The sequence below is a fragment of the Salvelinus alpinus genome, chromosome 3 (assembly GCF_045679555.1).
Source record: "Salvelinus alpinus chromosome 3, SLU_Salpinus.1, whole genome shotgun sequence".
NCBI lineage: Eukaryota > Metazoa > Chordata > Actinopteri > Salmoniformes > Salmonidae > Salvelinus > Salvelinus alpinus.
The window spans coordinates 3,969,128-3,994,584 of record NC_092088.1 but is presented as its reverse complement, the minus strand read 5'-3'; the positions used below and the strand labels follow the sequence as shown (position 1 = coordinate 3,994,584).

Genomic DNA, 25,457 nt, shown 5'->3' with positions numbered 1-25,457 from the left:
CCGAACCGATAGGACGAACGACCAGCCGGCTTGGGTAGCAACCCTAGATTTGTGTCGGGACTATATCTTTTGGAAGGATGGAATAGTATGAAGAAATTAATCAAAATAAAGTTTTTAATTAAAATATGTAAATCATTATTTGAATATGTTGGGGTAATGTTGTATAAAAGTGATAATGCCCTCGAAGCTGGTGTTTGGAGGAGATATCGGCACGAACCAGCCAGTCCCAGATACAGCTAAGACCAGGCCAGCCAGGTCTACCCAGATACAGCTAAGACCAGGCCAGCCAGGTCTACCCAGATACAGCTAAGACCAGACCAGCCAGGTCTACTCAGATACAGCTAAGACCAGGCCAGCCAGGTCTACCCAGATACAGCTAAGACCAGGCCAGCCAGGTCTACCCAGAAACAGCTAAGACCAGACCAGCCAGGTCTACCCAGATACAGCTAAGACCAGACCAGCCAGGTCTACCCAGATACAGCTAAGACCAGACCAGCCAGGTCTACCCAGATACAGCTAAGACCAGGCCAGCCAGGTCTACCCAGATACAGCTAAGACCAGACCAGCCAGGTCTACCCAGATACAGCTAAGACCAGACCAGCCAGGTCTACCCAGATACAGCTAAGACGAGGCCAGCCAGGTCTACCCAGAAACAGCTAAGACCAGACCAGCCAGGTCTACCCAGATACAGCTAAGACCAGGCCAGCCAGGTCTACCCAGATAAGACCAGCCAGGTCTACCCAGATACAGCTAAGACCAGGCCAGCCAGGTCTACCCAGATAAGACCAGCCAGGTCTACCCAGATACAGCTAAGACCAGACCAGCCAGGTCTACCCAGATATAGTTATACCCAGATACAGCTATGAATAACTCTACTATTGAGAAGGAGAAACAGCCAAATTGTGCAAGGCTAGATGGTTTTCAGTGAAGGATGGAAGGTGATTATGTTTCTGAACTGTCATAATTCACCCTATAGTTTCCCATTGGGGAGTTAATTATAAGTGGGACAGACTGCACTGGCACAGCTTGTGACTGAGTCCCAAATGGCACCCTATTCCCTATGGGCCCTGGTCAGCAGTAGGGCACTATAAAGGGATTAGGGAGCCATTTGGGACTCATCCTGTAATGTAATGGTCCATGGTGCCGGTTGACAACCTGTTCAACTAAGGAGTTTGTTGAGAGAGCAATGAACCTTCTCGGTGAAATGTCATCCACTTTTTCTGGCAAAAAGTAACGGGCAATTACTTATACAAGGCATGAAAATGTGCTGGTTCTGCTGGAACTTAGAGGTTCTTGTGCCTGCCTGCCTGCCTGCCTGCCCGTCCGTCCGTCCGTCCGTCCGTCCGTCCGTCCGTCCGTCCGTCCGTCCGTCCGTCCGTCCGTCCGTCCGTCCGTCCGTCTGTCTGTGTGTGTGTGTGTGTGTGTGTGTGTGTGTGTGTGGAGTCTGTGTTAGATTAGTGTAAATTAGAATAGAATAGATACTTCATTCAGTCTAGTCAGTAATTGTTTCATCATGCGTGCCATGGTTCCCATTGTATTGTATACCCAGGGATAAAGCCCAGAGGAAACAGTGGACTGTAACAGAGACTGCATCCCAAATTATACACCATCCCTATTTAGTGCACTACTTTTTGACCAGGACCCTATGGGTAAATAGGGTGCCACTTGGGACACACACCAGAGACTGGTCTGTTTCTGGTGTGTTTCCCAAACAGGTGATGATTGGTTTATTTGGTGTCTTAGTGACAGGGGAGGAGTGATTGTCCTCCCTGCCCTGGTGTGACTGTACACACCTACACGGTAGGCTTTACTGGGGCGAGAGGCCTACAGTCAACTGAGATGTCCAGTCCATGTAATAACATGGATCCTTTTTACTATCAGACTGACAGAGAACCTAATTCAACTCTAACCTATAGACATCAGCTGCATTCCATATGCCTTAGGAATGCAGATTTATAATTTGTAGCCTTTATTTAACTAGAACAAATTCTTATTTACAATGACAGCCTTAGGGGGAACAGTGGGTTAACTGCCTTGTTCAGGGGCAGAACGACAGATTTTTACCTTGTCAGCTCTGGGATTTGATCCAGCAACCTTTCGGTAACTGGCCCAACGCACTAGGCTACCTGCCGCCCCAAATGCAGCAGTGTTTTTACAAGAATAGGATAGTGATTATAGGTCTACCGCAGGTCTACCGCAGGCCTATAGTAGGTCTCCCATAGGTCTACCATAGGTCTGTTAGCCTAGTGGTTAGAGCGTTGGACTAGTAACCGAACGGTTGCAAGATTGAATCCCCGAGCTGACAAAGTAAAAACAACAAGGCCTTCATTGAAAATAATAATTTGTTCTTAACTGACTTGCCTAGTTAAATAAATATAAGGTCTATTGTACATAACTTAGACAGCACAGAATAAGGTGTATTAATTTGATTAGTCATCAAATAGTGTTTGATGAAAAGGGTCCATTAAAGACACTTCCATTGTTTTAGTGCATCAATATCTCATTTCCTCCTTTAAATTGGAGAGGAATAAAATCAAATCAAAATGGCAGGCCGTCCCAACACACACGCACGCACTGTCTGGCTTATATAACTCAGATAACACAGATTGACTCATAGTGGTTGATGAAAAAAACGCTCATTAAATTATTAAATCCGTTTCAATTAATCAATCTTAGTGATTCCATATCTCCTTTCAAAAAATGTCCTCCTGAAAAACGATGCTTTTTTAAGAATGTTTTGGTTCGAATGCAGCAGTCTGTTTGCCATTACTAGCAGGCAGCATCCTGCCTCTCTCTCTCTCCATAGCCTTCTCTGCTTAGACTATTGCACTTGAATTCTGTTTAAAGGCTTTTTTTCCCCCGCTCCGACTCTGTGTACATCCCAAATTGCGCCCTATATAGTGCATAGGGAATAGGGGGCATTTGGGATGTAGCCTAGGAGTGGGACGGGCGAAGTGAGGGGAATACTTTGGTCCCGTCCCAGTCTCCACTTTTAATACGTGCTCCCACACACAACTCCGGGTAATGCAGACCTAACTAGGAATCTAGACCGACTGGTCGGGAAGACACACGAGCACCACATACATGACCGACTATTTGGATTGTAATATCAATAAACCGTGGAAGATTGAGGGAAAATTGAAGAAAAACTTGGAATCTAATCTGAATATCTTCCCGTCTTGTTTCCAGGTAGGTTTACCTTGTTTTTACGCAGTGGATAATTAGTATAATTTACATTATTTGACCTGGGACAGTGCGTCTGCTTCAGTCTCTATAGTATGTCTCAAGTAGTTATCTGGGCTGTACGGCTACTGCATATCATGCGTATAATTGTTTATAGAGGACATAATAAATGTATATTTCTCAGAGATGTGCGGATTTGAAAAGTGAAAATTGAACTTTAGACTTTCTAACTTTACTTTTCACGAGTTATTTCGTTTTGTTGTTGTAGTTGGCTAGATTTATAGACCCGTGTCCCGACAGACTTACAGCTGCAGCGCGAACAACCAGCACGGACTTGAACTAGTAGCCCCGAGCTATCCTGAGTGGCAGAGCTATCCATACCCACTCCGCTGCACGGGGTTTTACCAGTTGGGAAGGCGCAGTTTAGCGCACCCCTCCCCCTACAGTCCCAAATCCAAATGAAGTTTGGAGCTGCTGAACCACGTAGATGAAAGACCATGCCCCTCACACACCTCCAGGGATGCTGTAAACGGAATAGTTGGTGTTAAATGTTATCTTTGACAACATTTGTTCTTTGTCATCTAGTGTCTTCAAAAATACAATACTGTGCTACATGGAACCCTTTGATATTCTAGGGAGAACCCTTTTTGGTTCCACGTAGAACCCTTTGGGGTTCCATGCAGAACCCCAAAACGTCCGACATGAATCCCAAAAGGGTTCTCTACCTGGAACCAAAACAGGTTCTTAAAAGGGTTCTCCTATGGGAACAGCCGAAGAACACTTTTAGGTTCTAGATAGATCCTTTTTCTGTCAGTGGACTAGGACAACTTGGATGAAGTTTTATAACACACTTTTGGTGTTATAAACAGTCAGATATGATTCAGATTGCATGGTCTGTTTTATGATTCAGTCAGATATGATTCAGATTGCATGGTCTGTTTTATGATTCAGTCAGATATGATTCAGATTGCATGGTCTGTTTTATGATTCAGTCGGATATGATTCAGATTGCACGGTCTGTTCTATGATTCAGTCAGATATGATTCAGACATTTGTGTCTGAGACATGTTGATTATGAATCCCAGGTAGTCTAGACTCTAGAGACTCTATTTGTCCATGCAGTCTGTCCAACAGAAGGATGCCAGGTCTGACTTGCATTGAAGAGGTAGCCAGTAAATATCTCTCCTCTGCCCTGTTGAGACTGAGGGAACGACTGTTTCTTTAATGAGAGCAGTACACATAGCCTGGTCCTCGATCTGTTTGTGTTGTCTTGACAACTCCTATACTGCTATGATAATGACGATAGGAGTCCGCAAGACAACACAAACAGATCTGGGACTTGTCTACAGCACACAGGATGAATTACTTTAAAGGTGGACTCAGCGATATGGCATTGAAAGTAGAAACAGCACAGTGGGTCAATTTCCATAACAACTAAGAGCGCAGAAGCGCGAGGCTCATCTTCTCTGCTGTTTTGGTCCCGTGGCTACGACATGCACAGATACTGTGTGTGACTGTGTGAAAGCTAAGTTTTGCATCTCACTCATCTACAATATCTCCGGTGGTGCTCGTGGCGACATAATTTCCCTGAGTCTACCTTCAAATACAACAGAGCAAAGCTGAGATATTAAACTCTTATCACTAGAGAAGAGCAGAGATATTAAACTCTCATCACTAGAGAAGAGCTGAGATATTAAACTCTCATCACTAGAGAAGAGCAGAGATATTAAACTCTCATCACTAGAGAAGAGCAGAGATATTAAACTCTCATCACTAGAGAAGAGCAGAGATATTAAACTCTCATCACCAGAACAGTGATATTAAACTCTCATCACCAGAACAGAGATATTAAACTCTCATCACCAGAACAGTGATATTAAACTCTCATCACCAGAACAGAGATATTAAACTATCATCACCAGAACAGAGATATTAAACTCTCAGCACCAGAACAGTGATATTAAACTCTCATCACCAGAACAGAGATATTAAACTCTCATCACCAGAACAGAGATATTAAACTCTCATCACCAGAACAGAGATATTAAACTCTCATCACCAGAGCAGTGATATTAAACTCTCATCACCAGAGCAGTGATATTAAACGCTCATCACCAGAACAGTGATATTAAACTCTCATCAACAGAACAGTGATATTAAACTCTCATCACCAGAACAGAGATATTAAACTCTCATCACCAGAGCAGTGATATTAAACTCTCATCACCAGAACAGTGATATTAAACTCTCATCACCAGAACAGTGATATTAAACTCTCATCACCAGAACAGTGATATTAAACTCTCATCACCAGAACAGTGATATTAAACTCTCATCACCAGAACAGTGATATTAAACTCTCATCACCAGAACAGTGATATTAAACTCTCATCACCAGAACAGTGATATTAAACTCTCATCACCAGAACAGTGATATTAAACTCTCATCACCAGAACAGTGATATTAAACTCTCATCACCAGAACAGTGATATTAAACTCTCATCACCAGAACAGTGATATTAAACTCTCATCACCAGAACAGTGATATTAAACTCTCATCACCAGAACAGTGATACACTCTCATCATCAGAACAGTGATATTAAACTCTCATCACCAGAACAGAGATATTAAATTCTCATCACCAGAACAGTGATATTGAACTCTCATCACCAGAACAGTGATACACTCTCATCACCAGAACAGTGATATTAAACTCTCATCACCAGAACAGAGATATTAAACTCTCATCACCAGAACAGAGATATTAAACTCTCATCACCAGAACAGAGATATTAAACTCTCATCACCAGAGCAGTGATATTAAACTCTCATCACCAGAACAGAGATATTAAACTCTCATCACCAGAGCAGTGATATTAAACTCTCATCACCAGAACAGTGATATTAAACTCTCATCACCAGAACAGTGATATTAAACTCTCATCACCAGAACAGTGATATTAAACTCTCATCACCAGAGCAGAACAGTGATATTAAACTCTCATCACCAGAGCAGAACAGTGATATTAAATGCACCAGACTTCATCAGGAAGTGACCTTGTAGAGACATGTTGTTGATGTTTCCTGCTCCTCAGATCCCTGCTCTTTGTTGTGTTTTAGGTGGCACCACTTGGCAGATATATGCCAACATACCTGCCAACACTTCCAGGTACTTCCAATCCATCCACAGGATTCATGCTTTCTAGTTAGTCGTTTAAATATCTTCTATTGAATCAGTTATCAAAACTTTATTGTGTTTATAGTCCCGTGTTGATCAGTGACATGCGGTGAGGTCGGTGGCTGGGTTTGCACTGCTAAGACAGATTTACTCACAAATAAACTTTGATGAAGCCCCATTTCACCATACAACAGATAGCTCCAACAACCAGAGTGACATAGGCTATTAACTGAAATTGACAAACAGATTTCACCAATTGTAAATGCCAATGTAGCCAAAGATACACAAGCGATAGCCTCCGATGGCGGCTTGTTTAATATCATCCGACATAACGACACACTGCTCAACTCAACTCAGCCATAGTCCGATGTAGTATCCACAGTCACAACTGACAGGTGGTCACCAAACACTACCATCAGCCTCATGGTCACCAAACACCACCATCAGCCTCATAGCCACCAAACACTACCATCAGCCTCATGGTCACCACACACCACCATCAGCCTCATGGTCACCAAACACCGCCATCAGCCTCATGGTCACCAAACACTACCATCAGCCTCATGGTCACCAAACACTACCATCAGCCTCATAGCCACCAAACACTACCACCAGCCTCATGGTCACCAAAAAACACCAGTAGCCTCATTTCTGCAGAAATGTTTTGGTACCCTACCCCAGATTAGTTCCTCGACACAATCCTGTCATGGAGCTCTATGGACAATTCCTTCAACCTCATGGCTTAGTTTTTGCTCTGACATGCACTGTCAACTGAGGGACCTTAAATAGACGGGTGTGTGCCTTTCCAAATCATGTCCAATCAATTGAATTTACCACAGGTGGACTCCAATCAAGTTGAAGAAACATCTCAAGGATGATCAATGGAAACAGGATGCGCCTGAGCTCAATTTCGTGTCTCATAGCAAAGTGTTTGAATACATATGTTTTTTTAAATTAATATATTTGCAAAAAATTCCACAAATATGTTTTTACTTTGTTATTATGGAGTATTGTGTTTAGAATGCTGAGGATTTTTATTTATTTAATCCATTTTAGGATAAGGCTGTGACGTAACAAAATGTGGAAAAAGTCAAGGGGTCTGAATACTTTCCAAAGGCACTTTATACACTGAACAAAATATAAATGCAACATGTAAAGTGTTGGTCTCATGTTTCATGAGCTGAAATAAAAGATCCCAGAAATGTTCCATAGGCACCAAAAGCTTATTTCTCTCAGAATTCGTGTACACATTTGTTTATATCCCTGCAAGTGAGGATTTCTCCTTTGACAACATAATCCATCCACGTGACAGGTGTGGCATATCAAGAAGCTGATTAAACAGCATGGTCATTACACAGGTGCACATTGTGCTGGGGACAAAAAATGACACTCTAAACTGTGCAGTTTTGTCACACAACACAATGCCACAGATGTCTCAAGTTTTGAGGAAGCGTACAATTTGCATGTTGACTGTAGGAATGTCCACCAGAGCTGTTGCCAGAGAATTTTATGGTAATCTCTCTACCATAAGCCGCCTCCAACGACGTTTTAGAGAAATTGGCAGTATGTCCAACCGGCCTCACAACCGCAGACCACGCAGACCAGGCCAGGACCTCCACATCCATTTTCTTCACCTGCAGGATCGTCTGAGACCAGCCACCCAGACAGCTGATGAAACTGAGGGATCGTCTGAGACCAGCCACCCAGACAGCTGATGAAACGGAGGAGAAATTATGTCTGTAATAAAGACCCTTTGTCGGGAGAAACTCATTCATGATTGGCTGGGCCTAGCTCCCCAGTGGGTGGGCCAATGCCCTCCCAGGCCCACCATTGGTTGCGCCCCGGACCAGTCATGAAATCCATAGAATACAGCCTAATTGATTTATTTTATAATTGATTTATTTATTGATTGACTGATTTCCTTATATGAACTGTAACTCAGTAAACATTTTGAAATTGTTTATATTTTTGTTCAGTACAACACCTTTACATCTCAGTAAGTTGTTAAATTGAGACTTGAATTTCAACTCAGCTATCCATTCTGTCTATTTTAAAGCACTTTTTTGGTTTCATTTTCTTTAGTAATCATTTATATTTTTCGCACATTTGCAGAATAAAACCCCTGCCTGTAGCCTATCTCAGTGTTTCTAGTTGCCTCCCCAGCAAGGCAAGTAGAAAAGGGGATCTTGTTGAATGTTGCATGGGGCAGAAATGACTTACAATACTGTGCTACGTTTTTACAGTAACCAACTGCTTTACAACTGTGCCAAGTTTTTACAGTAGCCAACTGCTTTACAATACTGTGCTACATTTTTACAGTAGACAACTGCTTTACAACTGTGCCAAGTTTTTACAGTAGCCAACTGCTTTACAATACTGTGCTACATTTTTACAGTAGCCAACTGCTTTACAATACTGTGCTACGTTTTTACAGTAGCCAACTGCTTTACAATACTGTGCTACATTTTTACAGTAGCCAACTGCTTTACAATACTGTGCTACGTTTTTACAGTATCCAACTGCTTTACAATACTGTGCTACATTTTTACAGTAGCCAACTGCTTTACAATACTGTGCTACGTTTTTACAGTAGCCAACTGCTTTACAATACTGTGCTACGTTTTTACAGTATCCAACTGCTTTACAATACTGTGCTACATTTTTACAGTAGCCAACTGCTTTACAATACTGTGCTACATTTTTACAGTAGCCAACTGCTTTACAATACTGTGCTACATTTTTACAGTAGCCAACTGCTTTACAATACTGTGCTACGTTTTTACAGTAGCCAACTGCTTTACAATACTGTGCTACGTTTTTAAAGTAGCCAACTGCTTTACAATACTGTGCTACATTTTTACAGTAGCCAACTGCTTTACAATACCGTGCTACATTTTTACAGTAGCCAACTGCTTTACAATACTGTGCTACATTTTTACAGTAGCAAACTGCTTTACAATACCGTGCTACATTTTTACAGTAGCCAACTGCTTTACAATACTGTGCTACATTTTTACAGAAGCCAATTGCTTTACAATACTCCTATTTCTGATGTTTTGTCCTACATATGTACCGTATAAGGATAATACAACTGTAAAACGGACATATTCATCAACATGCTCACAACCTGCCATTGGATACACATTTTATTTTATTTTACCAGATGTGGTACCAAATCACTATTATTCGAGTCACAAGCAAGTCAGAAGTAGAACGGATCGAGTCTCGAGTCAAGTCCCAAGTAGAACGGGTTGAGTCTCGAGTCAAGTCCCAAGTAGAATGGGTCGAGTCTCCAGTCTATTCCCAGGTAGAACGGGTTGAGTCTCGAGTCAAGTCCCAAGTAGAATGGGTCGAGTCTCGAGTCAAGTCCCAAGTAGCACGGATCGAGTCTCCAGTCTATTCCCAGGTAGAACGGGTTGAGTCTCGAGTCAAGTCCCAAGTAGAACAGGTTGAGTCTCCAGTCAAGTCCCAACTAGAACGGGTTGAGTCTCGAGTCAAGTCCCAAGTAGAATGGATCGAGTCTCAAGTCAAGTCCCAAGTAGAACGGTTCGAGTCTCGAGTCAAGTCCCGAGTAGAACGGGTTGAGTCTCGAGTCAAGTCCCAACTAGAACGGGTCTAGTCTCGATTCAAGTCCCAAGTAGCACGGATCGAGTCTCCAGTCAAGTCCCAAGTAGAACTGGTCGAGTCTCGAGTCAAGTCCCAAGTAGGACAGGTTGAGTCTCGAGTCAAGTCCCAAGTAGAACGGATCGAGTCTCCAGTCAAGTCCCAAGTAGAACGGGTTGAGTCTCGAGTCAAGTCCAAAGTAGAACACGTCGAGTCTCGAGTCAAGTCCCAAGTAGCACGGGTTGAGTCTCGAGTCAAGTCCCAAGTAGAACGGGTTGAGTCTCGAGTCAAGTCCCAAGTAGGACGGGTTGAGTCTCCAGTCAAGTCCCAAGTAGAACGGATCGAGTCTCGAGCAAAGTCCCAAGTAGGACAGGTCGAGTCTCGAGTCAAGTCCAAAGTAGAACGGGTTGAGTCTCGAGTCAAGTCCAAAGTAGAATGGGTCGAGTCTCGAGTCAAGTCCCAAGTAGCACGGGTTGAGTCTCGAGTCAAGTCCCAAGTAGAATGGGTCGAGTCTCGAGTCAAGTCCCAAGTAGTACGGATCGAGTTTCCAGTCAAGTCCCAAGTAGAACGGGTTGAGTCTCAAGTCAAGTCCCGAGTAGAACGGGTCGAGTCTCGAGTCGAGTCCCAAGTAGCACGGATCGAGTCTCGAGCCAAGTCCCAAGTAGGACGGTCGAGTTTCGAGTCAAGTCCAAAGTAGAACGGGTTGAGTCTCGAGTCAAGTCCCAAGTATAACGGGTTGAGTCTCGAGTGAAGTCCCAAGTAGGACGGGTTGAGTCTCGAGTCAAGTCCCAAGTAGTACGGATCGAGTCTCGAGCCAAGTCCCAAGTAGGACGGTTTGAGTCTCGAGTCAAGTCCCAAGTAGAACGGATCGAGTCTCGAGCCAAGTCCCAAGTAGTACAGGTCGAGTCTTGAGTCAAGTCCAAAGTAGAACGGGTTGAATCTCGAGTCAAGTCCCAAGTAGGACGGGTTGAGTCTCGAGTCAAGTCCCAACTAGAACGGATCGAGTCTCGAGTCAAGTCCCAAGTAGAATGGGTCGAGTCTTGAGTCAAGTCCCAAGTAGTACGGGTTGAGTCTCGAGTCAAGTCCCAAGTAGAACAGGTTGAGTCTCCAGTCAAGTCCCAACTAGAACGGGTTGAGTCTCGAGTCAAGTCCCAAGTAGAACGGGTCGAGTCTCAAGTCAAGTCCCAAGTAGAATGGATCGAGTCTCAAGTCAAGTCCCAAGTAGAACGGTTCGAGTCTCGAGTCAAGTCCCGAGTAGAACGGGTTGAGTCTCGAGTCAAGTCCCAACTAGAACGGGTCTAGTCTCGATTCAAGTCCCAAGTAGCACGGATCGAGTCTCCAGTCAAGTCCCAAGTAGAACGGGTCGAGTCTCGAGTCAAGTCCCAAGTAGGACGGGTTGAGTCTCGAGTCAAGTCCCAAGTAGAACGGATCGAGTCTCCAGTCAAGTCCTAAGTAGAACGGGTTGAGTCTCGAGTCAAGTCCAAAGTAGAACACGTCGAGTCTCGAGTCAAGTCCCAAGTAGCACGGGTTGAGTCTCGAGTCAAGTCCCAAGTAGAACGGGTTGAGTCTCGAGTCAAGTCCCAAGTAGGACGGGTTGAGTCTCCAGTCAAGTCCCAAGTAGAACGGATCGAGTCTCGAGCAAAGTCCCAAGTAGGACAGGTCGAGTCTCGAGTCAAGTCCAAAGTAGAACGGGTTGAGTCTCGAGTCAAGTCCCAAGTAGGATGGGTTGAGTCTCGAGTCAAGTCCAAAGTAGAACGGGTTGAGTCTCGAGTCAAGTCCAAAGTAGAATGGGTCGAGTCTCGAGTCAAGTCCCAAGTAGCACGGGTTGAGTCTCGAGTCAAGTCCCAAGTAGAATGGGTCGAGTCTCGAGTCAAGTCCCAAGTAGTACGGATCGAGTTTCCAGTCAAGTCCCAAGTAGAACGGGTTGAGTCTCAAGTCAAGTCCCGAGTAGAACGGGTCGAGTCTCGAGTCGAGTCCCAAGTAGCACGGATCGAGTCTCGAGCCAAGTCCCAAGTAGGACGGTCGAGTTTCGAGTCAAGTCCAAAGTAGAACGGGTTGAGTCTCGAGTCAAGTCCCAAGTATAACGGGTTGAGTCTCGAGTGAAGTCCCAAGTAGGACGGGTTGAGTCTCGAGTCAAGTCCCAAGTAGTACGGATCGAGTCTCGAGCCAAGTCCCAAGTAGGACGGTTTGAGTCTCGAGTCAAGTCCCAAGTAGAACGGATCGAGTCTCGAGCCAAGTCCCAAGTAGTACAGGTCGAGTCTTGAGTCAAGTCCAAAGTAGAACGGGTTGAATCTCGAGTCAAGTCCCAAGTAGGACGGGTTGAGTCTCGAGTCAAGTCCCAACTAGAACGGATCGAGTCTCGAGTCAAGTCCCAAGTAGAATGGGTCGAGTCTTGAGTCAAGTCCCAAGTAGTACGGGTTGAGTCTCGAGTCAAGTCCCAAGTAGAACAGGTTGAGTCTCCAGTCAAGTCCCAACTAGAACGGGTTGAGTCTCGAGTCAAGTCCCAAGTAGAACGGTTCGAGTCTCAAGTCAAGTCCCAAGTAGAATGGATCGAGTCTCAAGTCAAGTCCCAAGTAGAACGGTTCGAGTCTCGAGTCAAGTCCCGAGTAGAACGGGTTGAGTCTCGAGTCAAGTCCCAACTAGAACGGGTCTAGTCTCGATTCAAGTCCCAAGTAGCACGGATCGAGTCTCCAGTCAAGTCCCAAGTAGAACGGGTCGAGTCTCGAGTCAAGTCCCAAGTAGGACGGGTTGAGTCTCGAGTCAAGTCCCAAGTAGAACGGATCGAGTCTCCAGTCAAGTCCTAAGTAGAACGGGTTGAGTCTCGAGTCAAGTCCAAAGTAGAACACGTCGAGTCTCGAGTCAAGTCCCAAGTAGCACGGGTTGAGTCTCGAGTCAAGTCCCAAGTAGAACGGGTTGAGTCTCGAGTCAAGTCCCAAGTAGGACGGGTTGAGTCTCCAGTCAAGTCCCAAGTAGAACGGATCGAGTCTCGAGCAAAGTCCCAAGTAGGACAGGTCGAGTCTCGAGTCAAGTCCAAAGTAGAACGGGTTGAGTCTCGAGTCAAGTCCAAAGTAGAATGGGTCGAGTCTCGAGTCAAGTCCCAAGTAGCACGGGTTGAGTCTCGAGTCAAGTCCCAAGTAGAATGGGTCGAGTCTCGAGTCAAGTCCCAAGTAGTACGGATCGAGTTTCCAGTCAAGTCCCAAGTAGAACGGGTTGAGTCTCAAGTCAAGTCCCGAGTAGAACGGGTCGAGTCTCGAGTCGAGTCCCAAGTAGCACGGATCGAGTCTCGAGCCAAGTCCCAAGTAGGACGGTCGAGTTTCGAGTCAAGTCCAAAGTAGAACGGGTTGAGTCTCGAGTCAAGTCCCAAGTATAACGGGTTGAGTCTCGAGTGAAGTCCCAAGTAGGACGGGTTGAGTCTCGAGTCAAGTCCCAAGTAGAACGGATCGAGTCTCGAGCCAAGTCCCAAGTAGGACGGTTTGAGTCTCGAGTCAAGTCCCAAGTAGAACGGATCGAGTCTCGAGCCAAGTCCCAAGTAGTACAGGTCGAGTCTTGAGTCAAGTCCAAAGTAGAACGGGTTGAATCTCGAGTCAAGTCCCAAGTAGGACGGGTTGAGTCTCGAGTCAAGTCCCAACTAGAACGGATCGAGTCTCGAGTCAAGTCCCAAGTAGAATGGGTCGAGTCTTGAGTCAAGTCCCAAGTAGTACGGGTTGAGTCTCGAGTCAAGTCCCAAGTAGCACAGGTTGAGTCTCGAGTCAAGTCCCAAGTAGAATGGATCGAGTCTCGAGCCAAGTCCCAAGTAGGACGGGTCGAGTCTCGAGTCAAGTCCCAAGTAGAACGGGTTGAGTCTCGAGTCAAGTCTCAACTAGAACGGGTCGAGTCGCGAGTCAAGTCCCAAGTAGCACGGATCGAGTCTCCAGTCTAGTCCCAAGTAGAACGGATCGAGTCTCGAGTCAAGTCCCAAGTACAACGGATCGAGTCTCGAGTCAAGTCCCAACTAGAACGGGTTGAGTCTCGAGTCAAGTCCCAAGTAGAACGGGTTGAGTCTCGAGTCAAGTCCCAAGTAGCACGGGTTGAGTCTCGAGTCAAGTCCCAAGTAGAACGGGTTGAGTCTCGAGTCAAGTCCCAAGTAGAATGGGTCGAGTCTCGAGTCAAGTCCCAAGTAGGACAGATCGAGTCTCCAGTCAAGTCCCAAGTAGAACGGGTTGAGTCTCAAGTCAAGTCCCAAGTAGAACGGTTCGAGTCTCGAGTCAAGTCCCGAGTAGAACGGGTTGAGTCTCGAGTCAAGTCCCAACTAGAACGGGTCGAGTCTTGAGTCGAGTCCCAAGTAGCACGGATCGAGTCTCCAGTCAAGTCCCAAGTAGAACGGATCGAGTCTCCAGTCTAGTCCCAAGTAGAACGGATCGAGTCTCGAGTCAAGTCCCAAGTACAACGGATCGAGTCTCGAGTCAAGTCCCAACTAGAACGGGTTGAGTCTCGAGTCAAGTCCCAAGTAGAACGGGTTGAGTCTCGAGTCAAGTCCCAAGTAGCACGGGTTGAGTCTCGAGTCAAGTCCCAAGTAGAACGGGTTGAGTCTCGAGTCAAGTCCCAAGTAGAATGGGTCGAGTCTCGAGTCAAGTCCCAAGTAGGACGGATCGAGTCTCCAGTCAAGTCCCAAGTAGAACGGGTTGAGTCTCAAGTCAAGTCCCAAGTAGAACGGTTCGAGTCTCGAGTCAAGTCCCGAGTAGAACGGGTTGAGTCTCGAGTCAAGTCCCAACTAGAACGGGTCGAGTCTTGAGTCGAGTCCCAAGTAGCACGGATCGAGTCTCCAGTCAAGTCCCGAGTAGAACGGGTTGAGTCTCGAGTCAAGTCCCAACTAGAACGGGTCTAGTCTCGATTCAAGTCCCAAGTAGCACGGATCGAGTCTCCAGTCAAGTCCCAAGTAGAACGGATCGAGTCTCCAGTCAAGTCCCAAGTAGAACGGGTTGAGTCTCGAGTCAAGTCCAAAGTAGAACACGTCGAGTCTCGAGTCAAGTCCCAAGTAGCACGGGTTGAGTCTCGAGTCAAGTCCCAAGTAGAACGGGTTGAGTCTCGAGTCAAGTCCCAAGTAGGACGGGTTGAGTCTCCAGTCAAGTCCCAAGTAGAACGGATCGAGTCTCGAGCAAAGTCCCAAGTAGGACAGGTCGAGTCTCGAGTCAAGTCCAAAGTAGAACGGGTTGAGTCTCGAGTCAAGTCCAAAGTAGAATGGGTCGAGTCTCGAGTCAAGTCCCAAGTAGCACGGGTTGAGTCTCGAGTCAAGTCCCAAGTAGAATGGGTCGAGTCTCGAGTCAAGTCCCAAGTAGTACGGATCGAGTTTCCAGTCAAGTCCCAAGTAGAACGGGTTGAGTCTCAAGTCAAGTCCCGAGTAGAACGGGTCGAGTCTCGAGTCGAGTCCCAAGTAGCACGGATCGAGTCTCGAGCCAAGTCCCAAGTAGGACGGTCGAGTTTCGAGTCAAGTCCAAAGTAGAACGGGTTGAGTCTCGAGTCAAGTCCCAAGTATAACGGGTTGAGTCTCGAGTGAAGTCCCAAGTAGGACGGGTTGAGTCTCGAGTCAAGTCCCAAGTAGGACGGATCGAGTCTCGAGCCAAATCCCAAGTAGGACGGTTTGAGTCTCGAGTCAAGTCCCAAGTAGAACGGATCGAGTCTCGAGCCAAGTCCCAAGTAGTACAGGTCGAGTCTTGAGTCAAGTCCAAAGTAGAACGGGTTGAATCTCGAGTCAAGTCCCAAGTAGGACGGGTTGAGTCTCGAGTCAAGTCCCAACTAGAACGGATCGAGTCTCGAGTCAAGTCCCAAGTAGAATGGGTCGAGTCTTGAGTCAAGTCCCAAGTAGTACGGGTTGAGTCTCGAGTCAAGTCCCAAGTAGAACAGGTTGAGTCTCGAGTCAAGTCCCAAGTAGAATGGATCGAGTCTCGAGCCAAGTCCCAAGTAGGACGGGTCGAGTCTCGAGTCAAGTCCCAAGTAGACCGGGTTGAGTCTCGAGTCAAGTCTCAACTAGAACGGGTCGAGTCGCGAGTCAAGTCCCAAGTAGCACGGATCGAGTCTCCAGTCTAGTCCCAAGTAGAACGGATCGAGTCTCGAGTCAAGTCCCAAGTAGGACGGGTTGAGTCTCAAGTCAAGTCCCAAGTAGCACGGGTTGAGTCTCAAGTCAAGTCCCAAGTAGAACGGGTTGAGTCTCGAGTCAAGTCCCAAGTAGAATGGGTCGAGTCTCGAGTCAAGTCCCAAGTAGGACGGGTTGAGTCTCAAGTCAAGTCCCAAGTAGCACGGGTTGAGTCTCGAGTCAAGTCCCAAGTACAACGGATCGAGTCTCGAGTCAAGTCCCAACTAGAACGGGTTGAGTCTCGAGTCAAGTCCCAAGTAGAACAGGTCGAGTCTCGAGTCAAGTCCAAAGTAGAACGGGTTGAATCTCGAGTCAAGTCCCAAGTAGGACGGGTTGAGTCTCGAGTCAAGTCCCAACTAGAACGGATCGAGTCTCGAGTCAAGTCCCAAGTAGAATGGGTCGAGTCTTGAGTCAAGTCCCAAGTAGTACGGGTTGAGTCTCGAGTCAAGTCCCAAGTAGAACAGGTTGAGTCTCGAGTCAAGTCCCAAGTAGAATGGATCGAGTCTCGAGCCAAGTCCCAAGTAGGACGGGTCGAGTCTCGAGTCAAGTCCCAAGTAGAACGGGTTGAGTCTCGAGTCAAGTCCCAAGTAGAATGGGTCGAGTCTCGAGTCAAGTCCCAAGTAGGACGGGTTGAGTCTCAAGTCAAGTCCCAAGTAGAACGGGTTGAGTCTCGAGTCAAGTCCCAAGTAGAATGGGTCGAGTCTCGAGTCAAGTCCCAAGTAGGACGGGTTGAGTCTCAAGTCAAGTCCCAAGTAGGACGGTTCGAGTCTCGAGTCAAGTCCCGAGTAGAACGGGTTGAGTCTCGAGTCAAGTCCCAACTAGAACGGGTCGAGTCTTGAGTCGAGTCCCAAGTAGCACGGATCGAGTCTCCAGTCAAGTCCCAAGTAGCACGGATCGAGTCTCCAGTCAAGTCCCAAGTAGAACGGGTCGAGTCTCAAGTCCAAGTCGTGCATTCTAAGACCAAGTCAAGTCGAGTTGAGTCAAGTTTAAAACACAAATCCCTACATGCAATGACTTCAACTAAAAGTCTTTGTGTATTTACTGAGGCTACCAGACAGCCCTTTTCATTATTTTGTCTACCACACATTTAGATTATTTAATAATTCATTTTAACAACAATTTCCAAATGCAAGCTTCCCATAAGTTCATAGTCAATCTCAAGCAATGTTGACATACCAAAAGACCAGTAGGCCTATGCAGTAATAGTTGCTTGATGTCCACATTACTGGTTAACCAGTTCATATTCTTGCTGCATATTTAATTATGGCAATCCTCTCTCCCTACAATATGATGTCTGCGCTGCACCCAGTCCTGTAGCTGTACAGCAAATCAGCAATCTGTTTACTAGTTTCCCCCCAACTTGTGTTGATTGACAGTTTGCTGGTCCAATCAGAGGGCAGAGTGTGCGTTTCACTAGTCAATCTTTTGTACGTTTTTTTTTTTGCAAATGTGATGCTACGGCTAGTGTCTCTGGCAACGTGGAGATTAATCCACAGAGACTGTGTCACAAAATGAGTGACAAAAACATTACAAAACCTAGCCAGATCATTTCAAGTCATATCAGTCTCAAGTCAAAGACGAGTCACGAGTCTCGAAGTTCCAAGTCTCAAGTAATTTTTTTTTCTATCAAGTCCAGTCTCAAGTCATCAAATTCGTGACGCGAGTCAGACTCGAGTCAGATTCGAGTTAGACTCGAGTCAAACTCGAGTCCAAGTCATGTGGCTGGAGTCCACACCTCTGCTATCTACAATTTTTCCTAACCAGCACTTCAATGTGTATCTGATATTTAATTGCTATTGGAATAAATAGTAGTTAAACTGACTAAATGGCTATCGTTATCTGATCTATTGGTGACTAAAGTAAATGTTCTCATGCTATTTCACAGAAAACTTAGATTTTGCTTGAATGCCTTCAGGGGTGAACGCACAATCACTGGTTCTGAACAGAAGATACGGGTCATTACAAGTGTTATCGGTTTTGAGTTTTGTACTTAGAGTTTTGAAAATATAACACTTACATCTGAGCAGTCTGTGGTTCCTTTCCTGTGTTTTGTATTGCAGTCACTACCTACCTTTACAGCTGCATGTAGGTCTCACAGGTACACTCAAGTGGAACAGGAGTATGTGTGTGTGTGTGTGTGTGTGTGTGTGTGTGTGTGTGTGTGTGTGTGTGTGTGTGTGTGTGTGTGTGTGTGTGTGTGTGTGTGTGTGTGTGTGTGTGTGTGTGTGTGTGTGTGTGTGTGTGTGTGTGTGTGTGTGTGTGTGTGTGTGTCCTACTGATGCAGCTGCCTGTCACACCATGTGCTTGGCTGTAGGACAGGCCAAGACAGCCACTACATATCCTCTATTGTATCTTATCTTACCAGTAGACACCTTCCGCACACAGTCAGACACCCAAAACCTTGTCCTACTTACTGAATCAGTACCAACTAGGAGCTGACCTGTCCTACTTACTGTATCAGTACCAACTAGGAGCTGACTTGTCCTACTTACTGAATCAGTACCAACTAGGAGCTGACCTGTCCTACTTACTGAATCAGTACCAACTAGGAGCTGACTTGTCCTACTTACTGAATCAGTACCAACTAGGAGCTGACTTGTCCTACTTACTGAATCAGTAGCAACTAGGAGCTGACTTGTCCTACTTACTGAATCAGTACCAACTAGGAGCTGACTTGTCCTACTTACTGAATCAGTACCAACTAGGAGCTGACTTGTCCTACATACTGAATCAGTACCAACTAGGAATTGACTTGTCCTACGTACTGTATCAGTACCAACTAGGAGTGACTTGTCCTACTTACTGTATCAGTACCAACTAGGAGTTGACCTGTCCTACTTACTGAATCAGTACCAACTAGGAGCTGACCTGTCCTACTTACTGAATCAGTACCAACTAGGAGTTGACTTGTCCTACTTACTGAATCAGTACCAACTAGGAGCTGACTTGTCCTACTTACTGAACCAGTACCAACTAGGAGTTGACCTGTCCTACTTACTGTATCAGTACCAACTAGGAGCTGACTTGTCCTACTTACTGAATCAGTACCAACTAGGAGTTGACTTGTCCTACTTACTGTATCAGTACCAACTAGGAGTTGACCTGTCCTACATACTGAATCAGTACCAACTAGGAGCTGACTTGTCCTACTTACTGTATCAGTACCAACTAGGAGTTGACTTGTCCTACTTACTGTATCAGTACCAACTAGGAGTTGACTTGTCCTACTTACTGTATCAGTACCAACTAGGAGTTGACTTGACTTATAGCTGAATAGTTGAACAGCTGAATAGTTGAACAGCTGAATAGTTGAATAGTTAAATAGTTGAATAGTTAAATAATTAAATAGTTAAATAGCTGAATAGTTAAATAGTTGAATAGTTAAATACCTGAATAATTGAATAGCTGAATAGTTGAATAGTTAAATAGCCGAATAGTTAAATTGCTGAATAGTAATATAGTTGAATAGTTAAATAGCTGAATAGTTGAATAGTTAAATAGCTGAATAGTTGAATAGTTAAATAGCTGAATAGTTGAACAGTTAAATAGCTGAATAGTTAAATAGCTGAATAATAAAATAGTTGAATAGTTAAATCGCTGAATAGTTAAATAGCTGAATAGTAAAATAGTTGAATAGTTAAATAGTTGAATAGTTAAATAGCTGAATAGTTAAATAGCTGAATAGTTAAACAGTTGAATAGTTAAATAGTTGAATAGTTAAATAGTTGAATAGTTAAATAGTTGAATAGTTAAATAGCTGAATAGTTAAATAGTTGAATAGTTAAATAGCCGAATAGTTAAATAGCTGAATCGTTGAATAGTTAAATAGCTGAATAGTTGAATAGCTGACGAGTTAAATAGCTGAATAGTTGAATAGGTAAATAGCTGAATAGTTAAATAGCCGAATAGTTAAATAGCTGAATAGTTAAATAGCCGAATAGTTAAATAGCTGAATCGTTGAATAGTTAAATAGCTGAATAGTTGAATAGCTGACGAGTTAAATAGCTGAATAGTTGAATAGTTAAATAGCCGAATAGTTAAATAGCTGAATAGTTAAATAGCCGAATAGTTAAATAGCTGAATCGTTGAATAGTTAAATAGCTGAATAGTTAAATAGCCGAATAGTTAAATAGCTGAATAGTTAAATAGCCGAATAGTTAAATAGCTGAATAGTTGAATAGCTGATTATTTTTTTCTGCTGGTTGTGCTTGTTATGTATTGTGTGTTTTATATACTAATGAAGGAATAATTGAAAGGCTTAAATTACAACATCTGATAACAACACAACAGGAACTTAAATCAACATGCAGACTAACACACACACACACACACACACACACACACACACACACACACACACACACACACACACACACACACACACACACACACACACACACACACACACACACACACACACACACACACACACACACACACATACACGGTTCTAGTTCACAGGTGTCTTGTTGGCTAATCCTGTTATTGTTGTTTTGTTGTATGTAATCCGGGTTAGAACAATGTGAATGTTGTCCTGATAGAGAGGAATGTAAGGGTTAGAACACTGAGAATGTTGTTCTGATAGAGAGGAATGTAAGGGTTAGAACACTGAGAATGTTGTTCTGATAGAGAGGAATGTAAGGGTTAGAACACTGAGAATGTTGTCCTGATAGACAGGAATGTAAGGGTTAGAACACTGAGAATGTTGTTCTGATAGAGAGGAATGTTAGGGTTAGAACACTGAGAATAATGTCCTGATAGAGAGGAATGTAAGGGTTAGAACACTGAGAATGTTGTTCTGATAGAGAGGAATGTAAGGGTTAGAACACTGAGAATGTTGTCCTGACAGAGAGGAATGTAAGGGTTAGAACACTGAGAATGTTGTTCTGATTGAGAGGAATGTAAGGGTTAGAACACTGAGAATGTTGTCCTGATAGAGAGGAATGTAAGGGTTAGAACACTGAGAATGTTGTCCTGATAGAGATGAATGTAAAGGTTAGAACACTGAGAATGTTGTTCTGATAGAGAGGAATGTAAGGGTTAGAACACTGAGAATGTTGTTCTGATAGAGAGGAATGTAAGGGTTAGAACACTGAGAATGTTGTTCTGATAGAGAGGAATGTAAGGGTTAGAACACTGAGAATGTTGCTCTGATAGAGAGGAATGTAAGGGTTAGAACACTGAGAATGTTGTTCTGATAGAGAGGAATGTAAGGGTTAGAACACTGAGAATGTTGCTCTGATAGAGAGGAATGTAAGGGTTAGAACACTGAGAATGTTGCTCTGATAGAGAGGAATGTAAGGGTTAGAACAATGTGAATGTTGTTCTGATAGAGAGGAATGTAAGGGTTAGAACACTGAGAATGTTGTTCTGATAGAGAGGAATGTAAGGGTTAGAACACTGAGAATGTTGCTCTGATAGAGAGGAATGTAAGGGTTAGAACACTGTGAATTGGATTGAATCCAGGATTAGGTTGTTGGTTGGCTGACACTGAGTTAACCATGCAATATTCCCTCTTCCTCTGCAGGATAACTACAGTAGTCCATTTCCATGATGTATAATCTATCAACGACCCGCCATCCTCACCTTAGATACAAACATGCATAGCCACAGACTCTGGAAGCCCCTGTGTGATAGTGATGTATTGTTAGAAGCTGAAACAGAGACCCTCACTCAAGCTGCACGTGAAACAGCTCTTCTATCTTTGTGGAGGGTTTGAGGAGGGCCTAGATCCTCTATCTCTGGCCCCAAACACACTCATGTTTCTGGGCAGAAAAAACTCCGTTCAAATATGCGCTGGGCACTGGTGAAAAGTAGTGTACCAGGTAAAGAATAAGATTGGGTTCTTTTGGGATGTACATCTATATCCCTTTCAAACACAGGATGAATTACCACTGAGTTGCCATGACTGGTTATTTTTGCCTGCTTTTTTGTTATATCTGAAAGGGGTAGAGGGTAAATAAAACCCACCTAAAGACCTAGTCGTGATTCCTGCATTTTCACAGACCCCGTAACCAACATGCAGGTATCAGGTCTCTGCGAATGGTTCTCTGCTTTTTTTGCAGGTAAATTCATTAACACTTTCATTGTTTAACACCTCGCTAACTTGAAAGGCAAACAGCCCCCATGGTTTAACCACACACCAGCGTCTCCCAATTTGCCAGTTACCCACTGATATGTAGAAATGGGTATCCGTGCAAGAAAGTGGTAAATACAGGGCTGTTTAAAACATATAAACATTACCTTGTATTTTTACAGGTAATATAACACGTATTCTGTCTGATATACGTAGGTACTACTGTACAAGAGTGTTGGGGGTAGATAGGTGTCAGTGGCGGTTGGTGACGTTTAAGATGAGGGAGGATGATAAAAAAAAATTATGAGTATGGCCTTATTTCTATTACAGCATATTGGATGACTGTCATTCATATTCACCCAGTTCAATGTAACAGTGATAGGTTTAGGTTACTGTCATTCACATTCACCCAGTTCAATGTAACAGTGATAGGTTTAGGTTACTGTCATTCATATTCACCCAGTTCAATGTAACAGTGATAGGTTTAGGTTACTGTCATTCATATTCACCCAGTTCAATGTAACAGTGATAGGTTTAGGTTACTGTCATTCACATTCACCCAGTTCAATGTAACAGTGATAGGTTTAGGTTACTGTCATTCATATTCACCCAGTTCAATGTAACAGTGATAGGTTTAGGTTACTGTCATTCATATTCACCCAGTTCAATGTAACAGTGATAGGTTTAGGTTACTGTCATTCATATTCCATTCACCCAGTTCAATGTAACAGTGATAGGTTTAGGTTACTGTCATTCATATTCACCCAGTTCAATGTAACAGTGATAGGTTTAGGTTACTGTCATTCATATTCACCCAGTTCAATGTAACAGGGATAGGTTTAGGTTACTGTCATTCATATTCACCCAGTTCAATGTAACAGGGATAGGTTTAGGTTACTGTCATTCATATTCACCCAGTTCAATGTAACAGTGATAGGTTTAGGTTACTGTCATTCATATTCACCCAGTTCAATGTAACAGGGATAGGTTTAGGTTACTGTCATTCATATTCACCCAGCTCAATGTAACATCGATAGGTTTAGGCTACTACATGATACTCTAATTTTCCCCTGTACCCATCATGAGGTTGCTACAACCTAGCCTATGCATAAAAGATAACAACGTAGGTTGAGAGAAATAAGAGTAATCAAGGTGACAGACAGTGACTAATTCAATACCGCCTTGAACACTCTTGCCTGCATCTAGCTGATCTAGGGTGTAATCATTAGTCCAACAGTTGTAAACGAGAGTTTCTATTGGACAAATTCAGGTATGTTTATCCCCGTTTACTTTAGTGTTCTTCCATTTAGGAAAACATTTTTTCAACAGAATCGGAATGAATACACCCCTGATCACACACAAACACAGTTCACTTTCATAGCAGCCACATACAAACAACATGAGCATCATGCTCATTGTATAATTCCTTCTTGCATCTATGTGCTCTTCTCCTCTCACCTTTTCCCTTCACTTACCGAACCTTCATAACATAACCGCTACACACAGACGACGTTAGTAACTTCGTAGTCAACACAGCTACTAGAACTAACGCGTTAGTAAAACCCCGCTACAATCATGCAGTACAGTGTACAGTCAGCAAGCAGTTTAGCAGTTACACAAGCAGGCCCCATTGGCAATAAATTAATAAAACCATTAATAAAAACCATATACTGCTTCTCCAAGACCAGATCCAAATCCCTGTCATTTTCTTGAAGAAAGGGCAGAGAAGGTCGGGGTGCCTTGTGAGGATTCGTAGGCGACTGAGTAAATCACCTTTACCATCAGTTCTATTGGCCAATCACTGGAAAACAAACTGGATAATCTACGGTCGAGACTATCCTACATTCAAATCTGTAATATCTTATGTTTCACCGAGTTGTGGCTGAATGAGGTGGCTGGGTTTTCCGTGCATCGCCAGGACAGAGCAGCTACATCTGGTAAGATGAGGGGCGGGGATGTGTGTCTATTTGTCAATAACAGCTGATGCGCGATGTCTAATATTAAATAAGTGACGAAATATTGCTCGTCTGAGGTAGAGTACCTCATGATAAGCTGTAGACCACACTATCTACCAAGAGAGTTCTCATCTATATTATTCGTAGCCGTCTATTTACCACCACAAACCGATGCTGGTACTAAGGCCGCTCTCAACGAGCTGTATAAACCCATAAGCAAACAACAACATGTTCATCCAGAAGCGGTGCTCCTAGTGGCCGGGGACTTTAATGCAGGAAAACTTAAATCAGTTTGACCTAATTTCAACCAACATGTCACATGTGCAACCAGAGGACAAAAAACTCTTTAGACCACCTTTACTCTACACACAGAGACGCATACAAAGCTCTCCTTCGCCCTCCATTTGGCAAATTTGACTATAATTTTATCCTCCTGATTCCTGCTTACAAGCGAAAACTAAAGCAGGAAGTACCAGTGATTCACTCAATACGGAAGTGGTCTGATGACGCAGATGCTACGCTACAGGACTGTTTTGCTAGCACAGACTGGAATATGTTCCGTGATTCATCCAATGGCACTGAGGAGTACACCACCTCAGTCATCGGCTTCATCGACGATGTCGTCCCCACAGTGACCATACGTACATAATCCGAACAGAAGCCATGGATTACAGGCAACATCCGCACCGAGCTAAAGGCTAGAGATGCCGCTTTTAGGAGCGGGACACGAATCCGGACACTTGTAAAGAATCCCGCTATGCGAACAATCAAACAGGCAAAGTGTCAATACAGGTCTAAGATTGAATTCTACTGAACCGGCTTGCAAACTATTGCGGACTACAAAGAGAAACCGCGAGCTGCCCAGTGACGTGAGCCTACGAGATGAGCTAAATGCCTGTTATGCTCACGTCGAGGCAAGCAAGACTGAAGCATGCATGAGAGCACCAGCTGTTTCGGACGACTGTGTGATCATGCTCGCCGTAGCCGATGTGAGCAAGAGCTATAAACAGGCCAACATTCACAAGGCCGCAGGGCCAGACGGATTGCCAGGGTGTGTATTCAGAGCATGTGCAGACCATCTGGCAAGTGTCTTCACTGACATTTTCAATCTCTCCCTGACCGAGTCTGTAATATCCACGTTTCATGCAGACCACCATAGTCCCTGTGCCCAAGAATGCGAAGGTAACCTGAGTATTGCCCATAGCATGTCGGTAGCCATGAAGTGCTTTGAAAGGCTGGTGATGGCTCACATCAACACCACCATCCCAGAAATCTTAGACCCACTCCATTTCGCATACCGCCCCAACAGATCTACAGATGACACAATCTCAGTCGCACTCCACACTGCCCT

At 44.3% G+C, this 25,457-nt stretch overlaps 2 protein-coding genes across 12 annotated transcripts in view; both read left to right on the top strand.

The window, feature by feature from the left end:
• The first annotated feature begins 2,984 nt into the window (after window positions 1-2,984).
• The window catches only part of vit (vitrin), a 159,443-nt gene continuing 136,970 nt past the window's right edge, over window positions 2,985-25,457 (top strand). For 10 of the 11 annotated variants that reach the window (XM_071391314.1, XM_071391311.1, XM_071391306.1 and 7 more), the window contains exon 1: window positions 2,985-3,189. The gene's annotated coding sequence lies outside the window, so the exon portion shown is untranslated. The remainder of the gene's footprint in view (window positions 3,190-25,457) is intronic. The other variant, XM_071391316.1, reaches the window with a different exon arrangement.
• LOC139569671 (myosin-2 heavy chain-like) lies at window positions 9,527-16,914 on the top strand. Its single transcript, XM_071391080.1, has 11 exons — window positions 9,527-9,901; window positions 9,995-10,627; window positions 10,720-10,857; window positions 11,446-11,979; window positions 12,072-12,209; window positions 12,798-13,265; window positions 13,358-13,495; window positions 14,843-15,409; window positions 15,502-15,639; window positions 16,030-16,398; window positions 16,525-16,914. Exons 1-11 carry the CDS (start codon window positions 9,527-9,529, stop codon window positions 16,912-16,914), a joined length of 3,888 nt encoding a protein of 1,295 aa, XP_071247181.1.